General features: G+C 38.5%; 1 protein-coding gene across 1 annotated transcript in view; it reads left to right on the top strand.

The window, feature by feature from the left end:
- The window catches only part of LOC147797843 (uncharacterized), a 41,709-nt gene extending 19,751 nt beyond the window's left edge, over window positions 1–21,958 (top strand). The window contains exons 6-14 of the mRNA XM_087142138.1: window positions 1,633–1,788; window positions 1,963–2,148; window positions 8,583–8,668; window positions 9,749–9,971; window positions 16,007–16,067; window positions 17,031–17,104; window positions 17,482–17,705; window positions 18,347–18,438; window positions 18,595–21,958. Coding sequence (XP_086998264.1) covers window positions 1,633–1,788; window positions 1,963–2,148; window positions 8,583–8,668; window positions 9,749–9,971; window positions 16,007–16,067; window positions 17,031–17,104; window positions 17,482–17,705; window positions 18,347–18,438; window positions 18,595–18,605 — 1,113 coding nt within the window. The 3' untranslated portion in view covers window positions 18,606–21,958. The remainder of the gene's footprint in view (window positions 1–1,632; window positions 1,789–1,962; window positions 2,149–8,582; window positions 8,669–9,748; window positions 9,972–16,006; window positions 16,068–17,030; window positions 17,105–17,481; window positions 17,706–18,346; window positions 18,439–18,594) is intronic.
- Window positions 21,959–24,928: the final 2,970 nt, after the last annotated feature.

The following is a 24,928-nucleotide window of genomic DNA, read 5'->3' as shown; positions in this document are numbered from 1 at the left end:
TTGTCATTTAGTATGAATTAAAACAATTTTTTTCTAAATTTTGTTTTTCTATGCATGGTCCAATGATTATGGAAAAAGAAAAATGGAGATATTGCCATTTGTGAACGAGCCTATTCATAACCAGTTCTATAGTACGTATGCATGTGACGACCGCAACTCGATGTCATGGATGTGAGCGTGAGAAGGCCAACTTTGAGTATGCACTGTGATATGTCTGCTGCGTCTATACTGACAGGCTGATTAATCATGGAGAAGTGCAACCAGAAATCAGTCTATCAAAATAGCAGGGGACTGAGCGATCATTAATCTGCACTGGTCACCTCAAAACAATGACTAAATTTTCTAAAGCCCCAAAAAAGTGGACATAGTGGAGTCCGAGGAAAGAGCTGGATCCAACACATTTCTGAAAAGAAGATTCTCTAATTTTTTTCAATGATAAATGCATACATGTACATCCATGCTTGCTTTCCCCCAAAATGTGATCCTCATGCAACTTTATGCCGGTTTTTAGTCTTGTTTAATATATTTCACATTTGTCACTAGGGATACGTTTATGTTTCAATTAAATTGATCTTTCTTACTGAATCTGTTTGCCCTGAAGAAGGTACTCGGTTACCGAAAGCTCGGCAATCACATATTTTAGAGCACCGATTTGATATTATATTCCTGTCGATATTCTGATCACGGTGACAAATTCTGTTTCATGTTTCACTTACTTTCTTTGTGATGTTTCTTAATGCAGTGTTTAAGCAATAATCACCATAGTCGATGACTACTAAATTTTGAGTCCCACTAACCGTAGCGCCCAGCATTTTTCTCTAGTGGGCTGACTCAACCTATCAAATTGTAACAGCCTTTCACTGCTGGGTGGTGGTATATGTACTCAACCCACCAAATTCCAACAGTCCATTTGCTCTATCAGTACTCAGCCCAACAAAGTCCAACAGGTAGTAAACTGTTGGGTTTGGGCTGAGTGGGGATACGTGGTCATACATGTATGTACTCATCCCGTCAAGATCCAATAACTGCAGGGCAGTGCGAAATTTTGTTTGTGGGGGGGCCTCAAATCTCTGTGATGAGTGACCTCTCCTCAAAAAGCAAGGTCATAAACCATTGTTTATAGGCACACACATACCAGCAGCATTATTCATCAAACACACAGCAGCAAGTAATGGGTAATGTCGATGATGCCCACTCGATCAAAACCCAACACTGTCACTGCATCTGTACAGTACTTATCCCATACAGTACCCCAACCCTTTGTGTAAGAAAGTTTTGAATGTTCACAGAACTCAACCCATCAAATTTCAACAAACTCCGCTGTTGTAAATTGATGGGATGGGGAGCATTAGGGTTACACAGGTTTGTTTCTTTCTCAAGCTCTTTGATACTAGGTATTGTATTGACTTGTTATGTCAACCTTGGAAGAGGCAAAACCCAAAAGCTCCCTCACAAAATTTCATCAACATTCCTCATCAAGCTATTTGTAAGCTACCAATGCAGGTGCCCATTTATGTTTTGGGGGCAAAGAGAGGCAACTTAGGGTAAAATGGGTTGCTCAAAGACACAATAACAAAAGCACACCCTTGGTCTCTTATGTAGGAAATGACAAATATCTCTTTCACTTTACAGGATTCAGTTCGTCTGTTGGCTGTAGAGGCGTGTGTGAATATTGCTTCATCATTGTCACATGATGACACAGAAACACTTATCATGCCAACACTCAGGCAATGTGCCGAAGATAAGTCCTGGAGGGTGCGTTACATGGTGGCAGACAAATTCACTGATGTAAGAATCATTATCTTATCCATGTATCCATCTAAAATTTAGCAAAGTTGACAATTCATGTTCAGGTGCATTTCCTTTTTGGAGGTCATTTGGGTTTTCAAACATTTTTATCATAGAATAATGAGTTGAAAAAGGGCCAAATTCAACCAATTTTGTTCATTTTCATTGTTACAGCTGCAACAAGCTGTTGGACCAGAGATCACCAAACAGGACTTAGTGGGTGCATTTCAGAGCTTGCTTAAAGACTGTGAGGCTGAGGTTCGTGCAGCTAGTGCCCATAAAGTGAAGGCGTTTTGTGAAAATTTGGCACCAGACTCCAGAGAGCAGATCATCATGACCAACATTCTTCCATGTGTTAAGGTATTTAGCTGCTTATTGTCACAAATAATGTATTGACATTGCCAGTTAAGTCACTTGTTTCCTGGGTAAGAGAGTAGACTGCCGGGATCACAATAGAACAAAGTGGATAGGAAATATGAGCAAAGACTTCCACATTTGTACAAAGATGTACAGTAAACCTTGAAGTCAAATCCAGTGGAACCGACTAATTTTATCCAAGTTATGGTAAGTGAAAATCTGACTTGCAATTACCTGACAAAGACCGTACACTGACACTGATGTCAGACTGTACAATGGTTGACAGTCCACGCAGCATGAAATAACGTAATACCACTTTTCTAAAATCAAAATATTTTATTTCCACTCTGAGTATATCTTTTAACAGAAACTTGAATCATGAATCACCTGTTGCATTTCACAGGTTTGTGCCACAAGTGTTGCTGAATAGTCATAACCGCTGCTGTATTCAGCCATCCACTTTGTCCAGTAAAAATTGCAACCTGAGATAACATCTGCATCTGTGAAATAAGACAAAACAGTTGTTTTCCGTTATGTTCAAATCACATCGGCAAGAAAACACTGGTTATCAAAGTCTATACAGTATTTACCAGTATTTCAGTATTTATAGTGTTCTCACTAGCTTTTTATGTTAGCGTGGGGGGGTGTTTAAAGTTATTGTGTTCATAAGCCCCTGGCAGTCATATTTATCAACAAGAAATTAAGTACCATTTGCTCCATTTTAGGTTTTTATTTTTCTTTTGCTGTAAAAAAAGATGATTTTTTGTGTGTTTATTAATGAATATACGACAGAACATATCACTCCTCATTTCAAAGAACTCAAGCCATGTACATTTTGGGTGGTTAAAATACATGTGCTTATTATGTTGAAAAACTTTGTGATCTACCATGCGTGCATCAGCAAAAAAACACCTTCAATAGCAAACCACTGAAAACCATCAAATTAACGCATTAGGAAAGAGAATACAGCAAGAAGGAAACGAAATACTGTGCACTTTATCTGGAATTCCAGCAGCTTCTGTTTGACATCGTTATCTGTATGAAAAAATACATGTACAGTGAGAATCACACATCATCATATTTTGGCGACCGACTGAGATCTTGTGTGGTAGTCTGGCTCATGATATCCGTGTATTGTGGGGTCAACACATTGCTGCAAAGTGGTGGGGAACTGGTCTCCTTCATGTTACGCCACACACGCAGTGCATGGTTTCTTTTTCTGTTCGTCCACTGCGCATCTTTTGCACAATACGGGCGTCTATTTATGACACTGTGCTGAAATACAGGGGAACACTGTTATTACAAGGTCCTTTGGACTTCATAAATTACCTTGTTATAATACTTACCTTGTATTATCAGTAATGGAAACAAACACTTAGGACCTCAAATTGTCCTTGTTACAAATCTGACCCTGTATTAACAATGCTACTCTTATCTGTATTCAACTGTACATGCACTGTTGGGGGGTGTGACTTTTGTTCCTGGCTTTTGGTGCACTTTGCCGATATTTTTGTGTCTTTGTACATTTGTGTGGCTGAGGGCTTTTATTTCTAGTTACGCTCAAGTTTCTGGAGAAATTTGCTGCAAAAAAGAGTATATTCCAGGCCAGATTTTTAGTGTCCCAGCCAGATTTTAGTGTAATAGCCCTAAACTAAAATGCCGTGGCGAAAACACTGATTTGCAAGTTGGTATTTTTTAGTATTGAAAAAAGACTTCCTCTATGGGTAACTTAGATGGGAATATACATGTATTTAGGCATTGCGTAAAGTTCCTTGGATGCTATTGTTCTTGAATGTACAATTTTAGGGTCGTTTTTCTCAAGTGGCTTTATTTAAACTGAGTTGGCCATTTGGAAATAGGTGTGCCGTTTCATACACAGAAACAAAGTATATGATGCATGATACTTTAATGATGCCTACCGACCATTGTAAACTCTCCCATTAAGTATCATGCTAACGACTGAAAACTGCAATTGATCCATGCTGTTAATCCGCACAGAGAAATGTTTCTGATTTCCCTGGTTAATGATCAGCTCCATGCATCCAGTCAATTGGCCATAGTGCAGTGAATCATGTAGGGCTTTCTAGTGATTCTTTGGCATTTCGTCAATAGAAAAGTGTGTGTGTACATGGTACATTTATCATTGGGGGTTTGAAATCTCCACTTTTTAGCTGATTTCTGGTTTATCGTTGAGTATTTCATTTTCCACTTTTGGCCAAGAACAGGCTAAATTTTCCTCCTTTTTCTTGCTTGCACAAGTGCTGATTCTTCTGGTTGTTTTTTTCTTCTACTGACCCTACAGCCAGGCCAAATTTTGCATGTCCTCTTTCCAAAACCAAAAGTGTTCAAAAACACAGTAATGCATGCAATTGAATCTACTCAACATGTACATATGCACATGCATATGTATACAAATCTGTCTGGACATTTTTTGGCGCATCTCAGGGCACAGGCCCTATGTGCAAACTGCATCATGGGACCATCCGGTCATTGTGTTGTGATTGGCTGCCAATGAAATATCAATATTCATACATGTGCCAGTGGGACTCGTAACAGCCATTCCTGCTTGAGCGGAAGCATTGACTAATAATCTCCACTACAACTCACAGCAGCACACATTTCACTGTAAATTTACTGCTTTGAATAAAGCTAGTAAATTTTCGCTTTCACTGATAGAGGGCTTGGTGACAACTGGTGCTGAGCAAAGTTCTTGTGTCTTGCATTATAGCGTGTTTTTTACATGCACTACGTGCATCGTTTTCAAACAATCCACAGAAATGGACATGGATGGAACACACCATAGACGCAAAGGTGACACAATCTGCAACCAGAAGATCCAAAAGCCCGGACATTCATTTAACAAAGAAATGAAATTCTGAAAATATGGTCCAATCAGGTTGGAAAAGGGACTTTGAAATGAAAAAGTTAAAATTTTGTTATACCTATCACTAGTTAATTTTAACCCTGACTCCCTAGGATGTGTGCAAAATCATATTACAATTGGATGATTCAGGACTGTTAGGGTTAACCTTCAGGAAGTTTTAGTAAAGATTCATGATTGGTGACATTATCGCTCATGGGTGCCTACGTGGACCGGCAGCCAGAACATGAATCCAATGATTGTCAGACAGAAAAAGCGCTTCATGTGATCATGAAAATATTAATAGTGACATCAGAATATACATGCAAAAGCAGCAAGACACATGTAAAGGAATGCCTAGGGTCTTCAACACTGGGGCCGGTAACTGCTCTATGTCTATAGAGCTGACCGGAGTGGTTAATCGAATTACGGTCTATAGGCACTTCATTCAAACTCCTTGTGTTTAATAGCTCCATGATTACACGACATTGGCTGTACATGCACACAACCATACTGTTGCAGGTCAAAAAAACATTGATGTTGCAAGAGGATTTCTGCAAGTTAATTCACAGAATTTGATCTCTTGTCTATGTATTTTCTGTGTTCAGGAGTTTAATTTGAGTTTGTTTTGCTGGTACTTCAAGCAAGCGTGTTTCCGCGAAATTTCCTGTCATGGCATGAGGTTCATCGTCTACCCGCCTGGATGCATCATGCACGCTTACCACGCGATACACTGATATTGTTGGCCAGTTTTCCGTTGTGATTACCTGGCTAGTATTGTGTGAATTCTTGTGGATTGTTGACTGTGGAAATTTTTACATATATTAAGACATGTTTTTATCACTGTTTGAGACAATTTTTGGAAGCTTTCATCCCTATTCATGCTATTACTGTACGTTGTATTTTAAGGTTACCGATACGAAAAGGAATGGGGAAAAAAGTGAAAGGAATTTGCATTTAGCATTTTGACCATTACTTTTCCCCCCTGCGAATTTGCAGTGAATCGGATGCGAAAGGGTCGAACGACATGCGAAAACAATGCAAAAATCGTGCGAAAACGGTGGGAATCTTTTGTGACCACGGCGTGAAACATTCGCGAAAACATTGAGAAAAAAAACAATGCGCGAAAACAGTGTGAAAATTTTGCGAAAGTTGTGGGAAAGGTTCCAAAAATCATGCGGAAACTTGCAAAAACGAGAAGCATTGTGCAGCGAAAATGCTCAACACTTGCCACACGCGCACGACTATTATGCAGTGAAGAGTCCATTACGCAGGCTGCGCTGCGCTTGGGGCCGGCCGGTCGGGCCAATTCACCACATGGAGTGTGCTGTTGTAGTCTAGTAGCAATTTCCCCAGCTGAGCCGTCCATTCCATGCAGCGTGATCGCGGGGATGTGCTTACTACGGCGACCCACGCTTGCGTGGCGCAGTTGTTTTCTTGGATTACCATAGATAAACACTCGTCAGTGTCAGAGAATAAATGTTTAAAAAGTTGTCTGGAGGTTGAGTGATTATTATAAACGGGAGTCCCCAAGTTATGAAGTCACGAAGCACATAAAATGTGTGTATTACATTAAACTTAACTTGCTTTGCTGTGGCGACATGGGTTATTTGCCCACTTTTTATTTATTTTCGTTGTGTAGTTTGGCACACAAAAAAATCAACAATGAAATACTACATGCAGTAATTTGTTACTGAAAGGTTTCTTACAATCAACGAATAAAATAACTGCTTAAATTGTACGTGTATCTTCATGTAGCAAATCTCGTCTTTTTGCCGATTGTGTTCGGTGTGACATATTGGGTCAGTTTTCACTTGGGTTTCTGATGACATGTTACTCTCTGTCAATGATTGGACTATCCACGAATGGGCATTCAGTAGCAGTCAGGATTACGCTGTAGGTGTAGATGCAGTTTGTGCTTCGCGATGCGGTGCAGCATGCACGAGGTCCCGTGGCGGTTTTTGAAGAGATTTGGTAATTTTTTTGATCGGCATCACGAAAACGTCGAGATAACCGGATACAAGGCATTTATTCCGAACATGTAAAAGTAATTTACATACATGACAACATGTGGATACATGTTCATGTACATGTGCACATATGGGGTGCACATGTTGAGCATCCATCCAAGTAGGTTAATATAATTTTTAAACGCTTATAACTTATAAGACATGTTAGAGAGCGCTATAACTGCAATTTACTGTAATTCAGCTGTTCGGTGTTCAGTGCTTGTCTCCAACCTCCACCATAGCCAGATATCTCCTGTCGCATTGTATTTTGCTCAAAACCGAGAAACATACTGTGTTGAAATTTTAATGCTGTCTTCCTCAAGTAATCTGAATATTCCTGAGAATTAAAGAACATTCCTGTCATACTGATTTTCCTCCACTTTCCATATTCAGAGACGTGCATGTTTGAAACCACAGAGAACAAAACTTCCTGATGTCTATATGTACATGCACAAATACTACTAAATGAAGAAAGCTTGCAAAATTATTTCCCCACTACCAGAGAAAATCTGTGAAAATCTTGTCTCACTTGTGGGAAAATCTGTGAAAATCGTTTTCCATTTTTGGGAAAAAGCGTGAAAATCTTATCCCACTTCAGGGGAAAATCTGTGAAAATATTTTCCCACTTGGTGAAAAGATGTGAAAATATTTTCCCACTTTTGGCACACTTTTTCACAATTTGTGAAATGAAAAGGAATTCCCTGGGAAGAGAAAAATTATGGAAAAATTTTTCCATTTTGGTGGTAACTGTCAATCGCAATGTACTGTACATCAGCACAAAAAAGAGAACCCCCCCCAATTTTCCGACCTACCGACCCTATTTTCAAAGGCTTGTTTTTCGAAGCAGAATGATTCTTTTTCCTTAGGATTGTATTTCTAAATATGTGTTGAGTACAGCTGGTGTTGGTCTGTTAGCAGACTTGAACATGGATGATGTGAGAATGTTGTGGGTTGTCATGTTGTGCTCACCAGGATTGGAGCTGTATGTTAAGTTTTTCTATTGTGAGAGATATAAAGCTGATTCCAAAATCAAGTTACAGCTCATGTGTTAACAATTCCTGTGCCATTCAGTGCCTGCAGGATTGGACCCCAAATTTAGCTATCAGTTGTTATATCTACAAAATGTAAGCACAAGTGAAAAGACTAATGTTGTCAGTCATATGATTAAAATGATAATGTCCAATTTGGGCATTGACTTGATGTTGCATTTCAATTATTGGCCCAATTTAATGATGGTAGACTAAACATGACAACAGTCTGGACTTCATTTTGTTATCAAATGACTTGACTTTGGAAATGTAAAGTACATGTATGTACATGGAAGCAGTTTGACTAGACTTGAGACTCAAGCAGTGGTTGTCTTGTTCCAACGCTGCCTTGAGGGTCGATGTACACAGATGATTGGTAAGGACTGCATGAGCTTTAGAGATTGTTCAAACTGAAACTGAGGTTTTGTTAGTGTATGCTTTCTAAACACCCTTTGTCTTGAAATATTGAGCTGTTTTGAGCTGAAATGTACAGCCTGTGCCATAAGGGAGATATTAACACTAATTGCACATATTCTGCAGGAATTGGTGTCTGATGCTAACCAACATGTAAAGAGTGCATTGGCATCTGTTATCATGGGCCTGTCTCCAATACTAGGCAAAGAAAAGTAAGTTACCACATCTTAACGTCCATCAGCCTGTTTGTAGTGAGTAGTGTGTCGTGTCTTCCATATTTTTTTCTACACTATACATCAGGCATACAAGCTGGAGTTCTAAACTGATTACTAGGGTCTGCTTTTTTGATGTCACAGTCTTGTTTTTCCTATAAGTGGCTGCTAAAACTATAGTTGGCCATTGGTACAAAAGTAAAGAATAATTCACTAAGGGAATAAATAAGAGCTTTGCTAGTCTTAAATTGGTGTTTAAGACTGGCTTAGGAGAATGAACCCAACTAATGCCAGAGCCACAGGCGAGGGCGGTATCAGCATTCATTCTCCTGAGCCAGTCTTAAGCATTAGGCCAAGCACATACATGTAGTTATTCACATTCATAAATACCTTTTCAAGTCAGAGAGTCAAAAGAAGTCAATATATGATAGATTTCTTGATGGTTTCGTTCTGGAATTTACTTTCAGTTCTCCCACCATCCATTTGATGGTCTATTTCGTGTGCAAGTTGTTCAAAGGAATCTCCTTATATGGACTTGGCACGCATGGTGTACAAGTTGTAAGCAAAATGAGATTGGTCTGTTCACTATTATGTTTTCTCTGTACTACCAGGACATTAAAAATGATACAAAAATAAACTCAAACAACTGGCACAACAACTGTTGTTTGACAGCAAGGATTAGCTCTGACCTGGGCATGAGACCAGCCAATTAAGAGCAAATTATAATCATCCCTGAAGTCTGTGTTAAACTGAGCTTAAAATGAATTTGTCAGTAGGACCACAGCATAACAAGCTATTCATGGAGACAGGTTTACTAAGTAGTGCATGCACAATACTAGCAGTGTCAAGTGGCAGTGCGTAATACAAATATTTATTCATGTACCCTAATATGGATGTAACATATACATGTAGTGTGGGGATTCACATTGATACTTGATCGCAGTGATGCATTTACAGAAGTACAGCTGATAGTTCAACAAGTCCAGTCATAGGAAGTGTAACTTTTTAATGTCAAGTTGATATGACGTGCAAATGCTATTTTAGTCTAACATTATGTTTGGGGGAATTTTGTTGTTGCAGAACCATCGATCACCTGCTCCCTCTATTCCTTGCTCAGTTGAAAGATGAATGTCCAGAGGTCCGTCTCAACATCATCAGCAACCTGGACTGTGTCAATAATGTCATTGGTATCAAACAGTTATCACAGTCATTACTACCTGCCATTGTGGAACTTGCTGAAGATACTAAATGGCGTGTACGACTGGCCATTATTGAGTACATGCCGCTACTGGCCGGCCAATTGGTTAGTAGCCGTGACTCAATTGTGCTGAGTTGTGCATGTCATGAAGCCACATGGAGTTGCTAGCTCATCATGCCTTCATGCATGCTTGCTGCTTCAGTGATCATGCACATCTCTATGCTCATTGAGTGAAATCACATATTCTTGCTACTTTTTCTGTTGTTTGTGTAACAGTTTGTGTGATGGGTATGAAGGTATGGTGTTTATTTAATGACGGGAATCTAGCTGCTACCTTGCAGTCTGTCTGTTGTCTGCTATGCAGTCAGTTTGTCTGTGTGTGACTTGTCATAACGAGTAAAGTGCTTGGTTTAGGTTCACCATTTCCCATTAGCAATGATGTGATCTGTGGTGATAACTTTTTCTAACACAGAAAGCTGGACTCTAAAATAGCAGTTTTCTTCGGCGTAAATGTACCTTTGCTGATGCCCACATGTGACACTTGTTGAGTTCAGAGAGATATTTGAAGAGACTCTGTAGAGCATTCCAATACTCATTCAGTGTTTATTTTCATACTGTAACTTTAGATATCTCTTGCCATTGTGGTGCCCATAAGGGCCCCACATACATTACTTTCAGTAACAGCATACGTAACAAGTTTTTCATCATCCTCATTTGTCCGTGTGCATTGTAATTGCACATTGGCATGTGATGATTTCAAACTTTGCACATGCTATCCATTTATGGCAATTCTGATCCAATTCATGCAAGAATTTTTTTCTCCATAAAGTGTACTGTTTGTCAATGTGCACACTGAGTTGATATGTCTGAGGGCCATGCTCTTAAAGTAATCAGTGGCTCACAATTAAAAATTTTAACTGAAGACCTTATGAAACCAACACATGTTACATTTGTGAAGCTCTGTACACGTCTGAATTTGGAATTTTTTGTTATCATCTATGTATCCATTTATTATTTGGATGTGGATATTGAGCAGAGCCCTTAATCTGTGAAAATTTTAGAATCCATCAAAAACAATGCATTACCATCTGACAAGAGTTTGCCCTCCATAAAACTAAAAGAGAACTATATGGACTTTGAGTTTTAAATGTGTTTGTATGATACACATATACATAGACCGTTGCTATGATGTTAACATACAAATGTTTGCATGCATGGTCTTGCTGCCAGATGGTTGCTCATAAAGTTAACACTCACAAAACTGTTCCAAGTAATCCACTGTAAGGCTTGCTTCACCTTTCAAACTCTTCATAATCTTTGTGTGGTCCATCAGTCGAAGGACTCTCTACCATGTTCTGCTGCACTACTGGTGCACTGTGTGAAATTTTTAGGGCACAGTGAAGGCAGTCTCTATTGCACAGTTGATTACTGCTTCAAATTCACTGCACACATTACACGTAAGCACAGCTTACAAAATCTGAAGGTTTTCTGCGATGTTGTACTCATTACATTGTAAACTGAATTTAGGACTTGTTAGGTGTAATATATGTTTTCCCAGCCAATTTCAGCAAACAGTAGTTTAGTTTAACAGAAGTCCCATTGAAATTCATTTGAAAAATAATGATTTTTATTAATTCAGTTTCCTTATTGAGCATTCTTTCAGTCAATACAACATCTCATTTCACTTTTAGGAATTCAATTTCATTCAAATCCTATATAAAATCTGATTTTCCAAGAGAAAAGGTTTCACAATGGATCTTGAGACAGCTTTTTGTCAACATCGTGTACAAAAATTGTGGTGGTCAAGTTCCTCCAGAAAAGTGAGCTTTGTAGGCTAGGAAAAGCTGATTAACACTTTGCGGGGCAACATTGCAGAGAAAGACCTGTGAACAATTTATTCTTTTCTTTTCATGTTATCATGTTAACCCTAATTTTGTTTCCTTGAACGTGTGTTGACTTTTGCAAGTACGTGTATTTTGGCATAGTCCAAATGTAATCCAATATAGACTCAACTTCATAACACAAAATGAACAGGATCAGTGCATCAAGAACTAGCCGTAGATGCAAACAAAAAATAAAGGATACAAAGGAATCATTCACAATCCTCAAAACATTGATTATGGAACAGGAATAGAATAAAATACACCGTAACTTATAATAAGAGACCAATGGCATTAACTTCTACATTACTCCTAAATTGGACACTCGGAATGCAAAAGAGATTTACAAAAAAAGAAAGTTACGCACAGGTTAAAGATCCTAAACAGGTCAATGAGTTCAAATTTGACTGCTTCTGTTGGGAAAAGGCAGCAGAGATTACACTGAAGAATGGTGACAGTGTGGTCTTGAATGCCCTTACATAAAATGGAATGACAGAAATGAAACTGAATGGCAAAGCTTAAAAACTCTTTACACTTAAACGAATCTGAATGTTGGAATAGGGAAACAGAAAACCATAAATCAAACCGTAGCAGGTGTAGAAATGTGATTGTGTGTCAGCAAAAATGAACGGATGTTTGCTGAAATTTTAAACACAAATCAATGACCCAATTCTTACCCTTTTCCCTGTAAAACAGTACATATTCAGCTGTCACCAGAGTCATAAACTAGTGAGATCAATATTTCAAATATCAATGCTTTTAATTGTGTTCCAGAATTTAAACATTATTTAAATAGGTGAATGGGTCCTTTCATTTCAATACGTTTCATTGTCATGGTTTGTTGGAAATGTGCATTGAAAAATGTGCAGTCACCCTCGAAAGACATGCACTTTGTAGTTTTCAGTTGAGAGTATCCAGCTGTCTTTTCATGCACAAAGACCCATCCAAATCATGTCAGTATACCTGAGATGGCTTCATTGCAATGAGGAATTTAGTCACAAGTTCATTTTCTATGGGATCACTAGCCTTCATTCTCACTGAACCCATTTTGCCTAAAGACTATTTCGACTCATCATTCTATGTTTGTGCAATCAGATATGAGAGATGTTTGTCGACTGCATTCCCCAGGAAAAAAAGAAACAAGAAACAAACTTGCACTAAAGATATTACATGTATACTGGTACAGTGCTGAAGCACAGGGCCAGTGTTCAGAGAAAGGAAGCTTCAACTTCATTTAGTACCTCGCATGTTGTTTCAGATGTGTCTTGTATGCTGCATTTTTTAAGGCAGAAATGCAAAAAAGGTTAGTCAAACCCATCCGTTGCATCCAGAGATTTTTATCAGATAATCCCAAGTGCAGAGCTTGCATTAATAAACTGACAGACAGAGAGTGTATTGACAAGTTGTTAATGTTCAGCCAGCATGGAATAATGAAGTAACTACACCAGCATGGGCCTTCAGTTGACAACAGGAGCTTGACCACCTTGCTAACTTTGTTGTCTGTTGGCAGCTCTGTGTGTCTAGGTCACTTGATGTATGTGCAACATTGCTGCTGCTGAAATGCTGCCAGTGTAATTCTCAGTCAGGTTTACAGGTTATTACCTGACTGATTGCTACACTGTTCATTCACAGTCATTTCTGTTCCAGCAACCTATGCATACATCATTTGACTGGTTTCTTTGAATTGATACAGTTAATTCAAACTTGAAACTTTGCACTTCTGTCATTGTGAATGCTTTGTTTTGAAATAACGTTCATTGCATCCCCCATAGCCTGGGAGACAGAATTTTAGAATTTTTGAAACTAGAACTTGTCACTGAATATGTTTGATGACCATGCCGTTGTTCTGTTGTCAAACTTGCCTGTGGTCAGAATTACGCTTGCTGGCAAAGCGGAATGGTCATACTGTTTCTGCCTTATCCTTTCTATATGTGTGTACTTTGGCTTGCATAGTGTTTAAAGGGATAGTTTGTTTTGTTAGGGAATTTGATACCAGTTGTACAGTCAGAAAAATTGTTCCCACAGTGAGGAACCATACCATCATTCACATGTAGTTGCCATAGTTACATGTTCGTGTGTGAATTTGTGAGTTTGTTTTGCATACCTCACTTGGACACTGAGAATAAAAAGTCTCCAAAATGCAGGGTTCCAAGACTTGTAGACTTGCACACATCCCCACCTTCCCCCAAACTAAAATTCAGTTTGAGCAGTTTAATATGAAGAAAAATTGCTAGACATTCAATTTACTGTGGAATGAAATGGAAAAAAAGGAATATTTGATTTGAGTTGTGCTTTAGACAAAAACAAAGGGATGTTCACATCAGGTATGTACATGTAAATCATGGGTGTGCCACCTTAATGTACCTAGTGTGGACTCATGAACAAAGGGATGTCCACATCAGGTATGTACATGTAAATCATGGGTGTGCCACCTTTATATACCTAGTGTGGACTCGTGAACAAAGGGATGTCCACATCAGGTATGTACATGTAAATCATGGGTGTGCCACCTTAATGTACCTAGTGTGGACTCGTAAACAAAGGGATGTCCACATCAGGTATGTACATGTAAATCATGGGTGTGCCACCTTAATGTACCTAGTGTGGACTCATGAACAAAGGGATGTCCACATCAGGTATGTACATGTAAATCATGGGTGTGCCACCTTAATGTACCTAGTGTGGACTCGTAAACAAAGGGATGTCCACATAAAGCATGTGTGAACTTTTTGTGGACTATAAATCCTACATAAGGTTACCCCTCTTTCATGAAAACAATTTTAGAGGCAAGTTTGGTTCAATGTCGCCAAAGGAACAAAAGTGTGTTTACGGTGCAAGAAATTCTAGTATTTTTACTGAATTTTCTTGACTGCCCCCAAACAAACAAACGCTTACATGAGGTAATGTAAATGCAGGTGAGAGTGTGTATAATATGGAAGTAACAAGTATTCCCACAATAATGCAAGGACTTTGCATAGCATATCCAAGTCGGTATGTGGTTTTTGTTGATGTCCTTTAGAAGCCAGTTGATGTTGGACCTTACATGTCAGATTGACCAATAGTATGAAAAGAATCCATTTATAGACACACCAATGTAAGCCCAACTATCCCTACATGTGTTAATGTCACTATTTGGGTTGATGCGACTGACACAGGGAAATATTAGTAACCACCTGTGTAGGGGTAACAGATTCCGACCCAATAATGCTGGAGGTGGAAAAGTTTGATTTATAAAATCTTGTGAAAGTGGATATTGGTCAGTATTCACACAGTGAACTGACTTGGCTTACCAGAAAGTGCATGCAAAGCACCACTGTTCTGGTCAGTATTATCACCTTCAGGAGTGAAAAAGCTGTCTGGTTTCAAGGTTTCTAGGCAAATTGAATGAGATAATGGTTGAGATGAGTCTCTGGATAGAGTGCCACTGCTTAGGGCAGTCTGAGTGGAAGTTTCTGTCCTCTTTCAGTTTCATTTATCAAATGCATAACTCATAATTCTGGAGAGTAATTCTGACTTTGTGTTTACTGTTTGCTCTGACGTGGAGTGCCTCATGGTGCTCCACATGAGCGGCTGTCAAGCCATACCTGTAATTCATAATTTACTTGTTTGATTGGGAGTTTTTAATTGTCCCCACAATTACGGATCTTTGAAAGTAAAAGTTGGACTTGTTAACCCCTTATGCTGGGACGCATTAAAACATGCCTTAAAAACTGAGATCCTCAGCCCGCTTTTCAGCTGTTATTCTCGGCCCACGCTCGAGCGAACATGGTGAAAGAAGGCAGACCCTGGCTCTTGTGTATATGGTAATTGGTCTTTGTGTGTAGCCAAGAAATGAACAGACCGAATTTGCATCATAATCACCAGCTTCCCAATAGTCCTCACTTTGAAAAGAGGCAACGGGAATGTGGAAGCTTGAGTAGAACCGCATGCCACCGAACAATCAGCCTTTTCACCATGTAATTCAAAGCGTGCAGAGCACGCTGGGCCACAAACCGAGAATTTGCAGTTTGGCAGGTAGCCTTCATGGCTAAGTGAGGCTGGAATTCTTGGAGTCGGCTTTCGGAAAGAAATTCCCGTCGAGAAGGGGTTAAATTGGGCATTGGTAAAACATTGTCTTTTAACACTTGAGTAAACAATGGGTATGATGTGCTAGTGCCTTGTAATATAAAACTGTTTGCGTTCTTTCAATTGTTGGTTCCATTGAATCCACTGACTGACTCCTCATCTGTGCAATTTCTATATCTGCTGATGCTATTACAGGGGGTGGAATTCTTTGATGAGAAACTCAACAGTCTTTGTATGACATGGCTTGTCGATCATGGTAAGTATTTCTGTTGGTAGTCAGTTGCAGCTCCTGGATCACCACAAGCCTGGTCATTTGATAAGCTTTCTCTGCTGCAACGTCATTTAGTTCTTTACAGCAGCATGTGAGATGCAAGGTTTTAAGTGTTTTAATAATTTTATTATCCCTTCCCTTTTGACCTCCAGAAGGCCTTAAGGTTAGACATAAGCAGAAAGATTGAAATAGGATATGAAAAAATCACTGGCTTGCAAGGGCTTGTGTGCCTTTCTCTAAAAACAGTAAGGTGTCATTACAAAAAGGTAATGTCAATTTCATTATGAGCTCCCCAAGGTCAGATTTGATTTTAATGATCTTACAAACACTTCAACGGAAAAAAAGTGTATTTTTAGCCAAAAGGAGAAAACCCTGGCACATTTCATCATGGTGTTTTTGGCTTCTGAGGACTTTTTTTCAACATGTTTATTTGGCATGTATAAGACACCAGTTGTCATTGTGCCCTTATTGTTAATGTTAGGCCTTTTACACTCGTTATTTAATGTACATGAAACTTCCAACTTCATAAGTTTATCTTGGTGATGCGTTCTGTTATGAATTGCTCTTAATGTTTTATAACCTTAAGTAAAACATGTTGAAACTCAAAATGAAAGACTGCTAACTGGTATTGATGCTTTTGTCAGAGTTGTATTTTCTTATGTATAAACTCTCCTGATTCATCACATTTATAATTTTGAAAATTAAAATCATAATGGTTGAAACACTTTATTTCTCTTGACCGGATTCGTTTCCCACAGGCATTTCATGGCACAATTCAGATAAAAAGAAAGTTTATTCTTGGGCATGCCATGTTGCCTGCCTGACTTACCATTATCCAGAAGAACACTCTTTTTTAGAAAAGGTTCAAATGCTGTATTTGTATTAGATTTTGTGCAGACTTCTTAGTCAAAACAATTAAAATAAAATTTAATCACTTCATTTTTACAGTGTTTGCCATCAGAGAAGCAGCCACCAACAATCTCAAGAAACTTGTGGAGAAATTTGGGATTGATTGGGCCCAGGTATGTGCCAAACAAAAATATGGATACACATACACTGTACACATACCTTGAATTTCACTCATAGGTACGTGTCGTCGAAGTAAAACGATCTACTCTACATGTAGGATATGATCAATTACTGAATATTTTTTTTTTGTTTATTTGGGGAAAAGGTTTGGATCTATTAGCTTAAATTCTTTAGTTGTTAAACCTTCTGAGATCAGTGCTTTGGATTGAAAGTAGGCAGGGAGACTTTTCATCATAGGTTTAATGAATTGTGTACCTTCTGTCGACAAAAATGCTTGTGCCTTTTTGGAGTGAACAAGACTTGTGTTTTCCCTGCCCTCCAAAACCACCATGGTTCTAATACAGAGTGTTTATGTTATCCAATTTCTCAGAACACCGTTCTTCCGAAAGTGTTGGCCATGTCTAGGGATCAGAACTACCTTCATAGAATGACTTGTCTGTTCTGTATCAATGTGATGGCTGATGTGGTTGGCGCTGAGGTTACTAACAAGGTTCTGATGCCCGTTGTTGCTACTTTGGCATCTGACCAGGTTGCTAATGTCAGGTTTAATGTGGCTAAAACATTACAGAAACTAGCCCCCAACTTAGAAAGTAGGTGAGTACACCTTTAATTTGTGTAAATGGAACATTGTCTGATTATTATTAGTTAAATGTGAATATTATGACACAGTTGTCACCTGATGCAATTCCTCACTTGAATGCAATAGGTACTGATTGACCCATATCTTGCAGGAACACCTTAAGTGCCTGTGCATACTCTGATGACAAACAGCAAACAGCCCTGATGCCAATTAGCTATGCAATATTGGTATATTGTGTGCACCAAATGGACCTAATACATAAGATATAATCAGATGTCCTTGTCTCATTATTTGGTCCCAGGAGTTCATGCAGTCATGTATGATGGTGCACATTGTCACATCATTGATCAAATTAGGTGAACACAGCTGGCAAATTTGTTACGATACCCAAAGTTTAGCTTAATGCTTATACTTTTTTCCTTGCCACTTTGCTGTGCTGAATCCATTTTTCACTCACCTGTGCTCAGGATTATACATGTATTCACAGATGTAAACATTTGTTATTTGGTGACAATTGTGACTTACAGCTGGAAATGTAACTTCACTGAACTTTGTATACAACATTCAGGGTACCCCCCCACCTTTTCCAACGATGTAATGGGTATAATTTCTTGAAATGAATGTGTTGCACGTTCCAATGATTTTTGTTTTATAGTTGTGTGCAGAGCCAGATAAAACCCATATTGGATAAATTGAACGGAGATTCTGATGTGGATGTCAAATTCTTTGCCCAGGAAGCAATTGCAGGTAAGCAGTGCTGAAAGTAACCACAGTAGCATTAGTTAGCAGTTCGTTACCTGTTACCATGTTCCTGCTTTGGTCAAGTCACTTGTGCTCAATGTGTCCACAAGGCTTCATGCAAGGACTTCAAATGTAATTATTGTCTTGATTATTCCTTTTTAGCCTGCTCCTAAATCGGCCAGCTTCCGTGGATAGTTTTTGTGCTTACTACTAGCTGGATCTGTTGAGATAAGACTCCCAATTTGCACAATGGCTGTTTGCTATAGCTCAGATAAGATAATCCTGCAGGTAACTTATTGAAACATGATATGTACTGTACATGGTATCGACTGTGTTAATATAGTGAATGTATTTGTGAGCAATCAACCTGATGACATTTACTTTGTGATTTTGCCTGTTAACAGTGGCGTAGCTAGGATTTCACTTATGGGGGCATGAAGGGGGAACCAGCATCTTGGGGGGCCTCAGCTTTCAGCATTTTTTTGGGAGGGGGGGGCCAATTTTCGTTGGCCTTGTTCAATAGCCATTCATTTGGTTTTTTAATGGTACTGAACTACCGTTATGTTAAGGTGCAGTTGCAGCCACAGTGTCAGAGGGAGGGGAATAAGAAGCTGCCCCTAGACAAAAATTAAAAAGTAAAAAGATAGGAAAAGAAAAGCTGCAAAAGAAATCATAAAAACTTTACGGTGATAAAATCATTAATTTGCTGGGGGAAAAAACACAGCAAACCAAAAAAAAAACCAAAACAAAGGATCAAACCCTGACCCCTTTCTACTATACTTCCCCCAGACATTTTGCCCAAAGAAAAAAGGGCCATCTCTACCCTAGAACAATTCCTGGCAATGCCCATTTGTAGAGTTTTCAAGATTTTTTTAAAGGAACTCGCTGTAAAATGGACTGTGACAAAGAGTTTCATATAAGGGCACTTGTCAATCATCTTGGCAGTACTTTGTCATTTGCCCCATGAACATTATGGATGATTTATAAAGCAAATTGTGAGACACACAATTTGTTTTTATGCCAGTGAAAATAATTTTTCTTGGACGTCTTGATTGTAATTTTTAATGGTTTTCTTGGTAGTCAGATGCATTGCATGGTCTTCAAGCGTGGTGGTTTACCCTTCAGAATCAATTTTACCTGCAGACAGGCTATGTTGCACCACATTTTGAAGCCTTATGCCCAAACAATCAGCTGTTCTTTGTCTTTAACATTTCCAATGTTTTTCTCACATTCAACTGTACTCACCCCAGCTATTAATAATGTGATTCATGATTTTGTATTGTGATACCCTATTGTGGCATTTCAGTCATGCAACTTTTGGAGCATTTGTGCATCGTTACACCCCTAACAGTGTCTATTGAACATAAATTCACTCAAAAAATATGTAGTAATTTGTTGGGTTGTTTTATTTAATCTTTGGAGAGTATATGTGAACTTATTATACTGACAGATTATTTTCCATCAGTGTTGCTTTATAATGAAAGTTAAGGCTGCAAAAGTGATACACATGTTCGTGTAACTTATTCTGAATTAACTGCAATGTAGATTATCTTTGAAGCATATAAAGTTGTCTGTTTGCTTGGTGAATTCCATCTGGTCATAGTTCAACCCATCTGAACATTGATTACCGTAATTCATCTACTCCCAACACACTAATCGGCAGTGCCATCTTACGATTGACAAACACTACATTGAACAGTGAACTTTTACATATTCAATGTAACCAAAGACAGTAATTCAAGAATAATGCATACTCTTGGAACTGAGTTATTTACACTAAGATCGCTTGTGTGGTTTTCGTATGTATGTAGTGGGGTATTTACCTCCTCAAATGCCAAGAAATGGATTTGGTGGAAATGCAGCTTTGTTCTTTACTTCAGCCATTGCATTGCTCTTGTGAGAATACTGTGTGTTAAAACAGTTATTTCTTAGGCAGAAACTGCACGGTAAAGTGTTTTAATCAAACAAGTTGTCAGATTTACTTTGGCTTTTTTACGTTAATAGTTTTTACTAATAAGCACTCTGACAGAACCATTGTTTCACTGTGAAGGAAGCTTTCCATAAACTACAATATAGCATCCATCTTAATTGGTCCTACAACCCCTATTAGCATTGTGTGAAAATGATTTGCAGAACGCTAGTCTTAAACTGATATATTTTGGATTCACTACCAAGCCTCTTACTTGTGGATTAATTTCAATTCTTAATGAGTGATCATTTTGTATTGTGCGTTCTCATGAAAAATCAGTGTCTGATTAGACTAGACCAACATACAGTGAGACACAAGCAATGAGCCTGTGTAAGATGTAGATATTGAAAAGGCTTGTCATTGTGTTCCTTGAGTTGCTCTGGAATGTCAAAGTGCATTAACTGTACCGAAGTGTGTGGAATTCTCATTGAATCGGTTTTAAGTATTCAAACCGAAACCCAAGAATAGCTGTTTCCTGTTGCATCATGAAAAAAAAAAGAGTTGATGGAAATTTCCCCCAAAGAAAATTAAAATGGGATGAATTTTCTCAAAGTGCGTTTCTGAAGCAGCTTAAATTTGAAACGGGTATACATGTAGAAGAAAAAACAGTACCCTCACAGAAAAGTTTTTGGGGTGCTAAAAGATTTCTGCTTTGTATGATTACTTGCATGTTCAAACTTCAGGTAAATAACCAGAAGTAGGTAGGGGTAGTTTTCTTAAGACCATAGTCCAAAAGGGGCAACACTGCCTTAGTGAGTCATTTGGTTGGGATAGTTTAGAGTTTCAAAAGATTGGCGCAGGAAGACGGTTTATAGTGAATTCTTTTCCTGTTTTTGCTAGGCTCCCTTTTTACTCAAAAATCATACAACTTCGTGTCAAGCACTCATTCACATCAGTGTCCAAAGCATTGTCTCAATATTGAATAACGGTAATGATGAATGAATAAGTTGGTTTTCCGTGTTGTATTTGGTGTGATGTACATAGAATGTAAACTCTGAGAATAAAGGCCTCTCCTAAGCACCTACATAAATTGTACTTGCATATGACATCTGGTTTGTTTTCCATACCATAATACAATGTAAATTAGAATTACTGTTAACTTGTACTCAGTGTTCAATACATTATTATTTCTTCTGTTTAATATACATTATTGGAGTTTTTACATTTGGATCAGTATGTGATCTTCACAACTATTATAGGCTTGAAGTTAATTTGCATATGAAGAATTTGTGAATATTGTTGCAAGTCCTAAATGAAATCAAGAGGTGAATATGTGTGAATGCTACCTGACCATTTGTTCTTGCTTAAAGTAGCTTGTCGCTGAGAGTCTAGTCAGCCCCATCCAGAATATTGACACTGCTGACATGTTACCCAGTTACATTGTGTGAAACTAATTAAATCAAAATTTGGTTCCTTTCAAGCTTTGTGTTTGAGTAGCAGCCCTAAAGTGTTTACATGGCACCAAAGAGAAAAGTTACTATTCTGTAGGTTTGGATGCCAGAAACATCACATGAGCCAAATAAACGTTGGAGTTTCTTTTATGACCTCTTTATTTAACTTCAACTGGTTTTAGTTCAGCTAATTGGAAAATTACGTTTTTTAAACAACCTTGACATTTCCATTACACCATTACTTTCCTTTGTCATCGTAGAATTATGTTCACGTAAGGGTCACCCATCATCCATCTAGCTCCCCACTGCATGTCCCAATTACTGGCCTTTAACAAGATTAGTGTGAACGATTTCGGAATGATTGTTGAACTCTTCCCTGTATCCTGTATACATGCCATATATACAAATGTATATTTGTATAGGCTCACAGATAAAGTACACATGCCGGGAAGGGGTTCTGTAGTCTGTCTGGGCAGCCAGGCAAAAACCAACCCCAGTAATTCCGTGATGCTGCACTTCAACAAAACAAACAGAAAATGTGTACGGCATGAAGGCTTGTCTATGCTGCTGGCCATAAGCCTTTCCTGTAATATTCCACTGAAAGAAATGAAACCGTTTGAACACCTTATCCTGTTCTATTGCTTTGTATATTGCCACATGTATTCTCCTGGCTTTCAGTTAACAATTGTTGCCTGCGGTGTAAGGGTCCATTGTGTTTTGTACACTCGAGGGGTCAATTGGCACTTGTGGCAAAGCTGAGGGTGCCACTTTCCCCCGAGGGTGTACAGAACCCATGGACCCTGTCACTGCAGGCGATAATTGTTTTGTTATACCTTGGTCACAGATTTCACCGGAACGCTGTTATATTCGTAATACATGTCTATGCATATTTCATTGCAAGATAAATTAAAACACTTCGACAAATTGAAACAGATGAACAGTATTTAGACATAAATTTCAAGGAAAATTTTTGATTGTGATATCCTCTGTTGACTGATGCTTTTATGTTTTCGTGGGAGAAAAATCTAGGATTTATAACAAACTTGTTTAACAGAGAAACTTGTGATCCTTAAAAGATTGGGGTCAACAGCTAGGACAATCGCAGCAGAAGCAGAGATCAGAGCATATTCTTGTGTTCTGTGAGTGAAGTCACATATGTTCACCACAGAATTTAGTTAGTGCACATGAACATTGAAAATGTCTATGCCCGATCTTGCTATTTTTGGGCAGTTTGAGTGATGACAGTAAACAAACTTTTCTAAGATGTAAGGCGATTGGACTATAAAAGTTTACCACTTCAATTCAAAGTAAAGTTTGACTTTTAATGTGCGGATTCTTGTTATTTGAAAATTTGAAATTTGTTTGGAATTATTAAAATCATGATTTTAAACCGTAACTTTTTTCCCTTCTATAAACAAACTGGCCCCAAACCACCCCTCTTTTTTACTTTATTTCACCCAATATTGAGTTTTTTCTGGGAAAAGGACACCTATATACATGTAGTCCAGATGTTGATCTAGCTTCCTTTCAAATGTCATGGCAGCGACTTCGATAGATTTTTGTAGAATTGTGAATTAAGCTAGTACTGGCTTACTGGGTGGTGGCTTACTTCACACTGCACTGCCTCATGGTTTCTGATTTCCTTCACCATCTATATCACACAGATTTTATTTTGATGAACTCCAAACCCTTAAAGTTGAGTAGTTGAATAGGTTTCCACATGAAATGCCTCATAAACCATTTTGGAAAATCTGAAGTAATTTTAAATTGCTCTTGAGGTCAAAAAATTGGTGTCAGAAAACTGAGCACACTCCCTCATCGCTGATCGAACTTATGTTAGGCCGTGCAAATCCGTAGTAAGTGGCTGTGGCTTAGAGCAACTTGGGAATGAGAAATAACAGCATCCTCAGGCGAGTGGCTTCCACAGGTTGACATGTCATTGTCTGCCGCAACTGGGACTTGGATTTGCCAACATGGCTGCTTAGAAAGTAAGTAGGGAACTACATGTATTATGTAGGCATGAATTATGTGAACAAATTTTCCAACTTGACATGTAACATAACATGGGGATTTTCTAGGAGTCATAAATAAAGTGTTTTTCATTGACTTTCAGTGTATAATATCTTTCAATAAGATTCACAGCCAAGTGGAGGAGGGGGGAATAAATTCACTCGACATCAAGAAGAGACATATACAACTGTGGCAATAACCCTGTCCTGGTTCACCATCATACAGTTCCACATAACATGCGGCCTTGTCATGGCATGAGACTGCAAACATATAGTCCAACGTAACCAGTCCGCTCTTGTAAATGTCATTTTGAGCCTAAATTTGTTGCTAATGATACGTGACATAAACATTAGTGCATGGACCACTGCCACAAGAGCGGTACATGTATTGCCATCAAGTGTCTCAAAGTCTCCCATCTACTGAATGCATTTTGTATAGATCTGTAGAGTTGTAATGGGTCATCTGCAGCCAGTCCCTGAACTTCTTATCTGCGAACTACCTGCAACTACCTAATAAAATATGACTGGATTGCTTGAGTTTTTACAATCACTGTTTCCACAAGTTCAAATGTATAGTTGTGCTGATACTGACTGTTCCCTTTCCACCTTCTGATACTGGATGTGAGAGCAATGAATAGAATCTTGATCAAGGATATTAGCATTGGAGCTACAAGGGTTTCACTAGGCACACATCATCCTGTTATTTCTGCAGGACTTGAGAGATCTTGTAAAACTACATTTCTCATATCAGAAGGCAATTTTTTACATTTTAATAAGATTTAAATAACAGACAACAGTTCTTTTGCTTAAAATCATATGTAATTTTATATTTTGGTTAACCAAGACTGGTTTAGGATCCCCAGATTAATATAATGCATCCAATACCCAGGGAATGTGAAAAAAATGTGCCCACGGTGGCTAGGATCTACCCATAACAACTGGCATCCCATTTAGGGGAAATAGAAATTATATTCTTGTTGTGGTTTAAACTAGATATAAACACCCACCTAACAACTCAATTTATTGCCTCAGACCAGACCGACGGGTAATGAACACGGGTGGCCTTGAGTACTGGTGGGCTATGGTTACAGGGAACGTGTTGTTTGGTACTGGAAGAGGTTGCGTAA

Source organism: Acanthaster planci, linkage group LG10 (assembly GCF_054643075.1).
Source record: "Acanthaster planci isolate LZ-2023a linkage group LG10, COTS_SCS, whole genome shotgun sequence".
NCBI lineage: Eukaryota > Metazoa > Echinodermata > Asteroidea > Valvatida > Acanthasteridae > Acanthaster > Acanthaster planci.
This window is presented reverse-complemented; position numbering and strand designations above follow the sequence as displayed.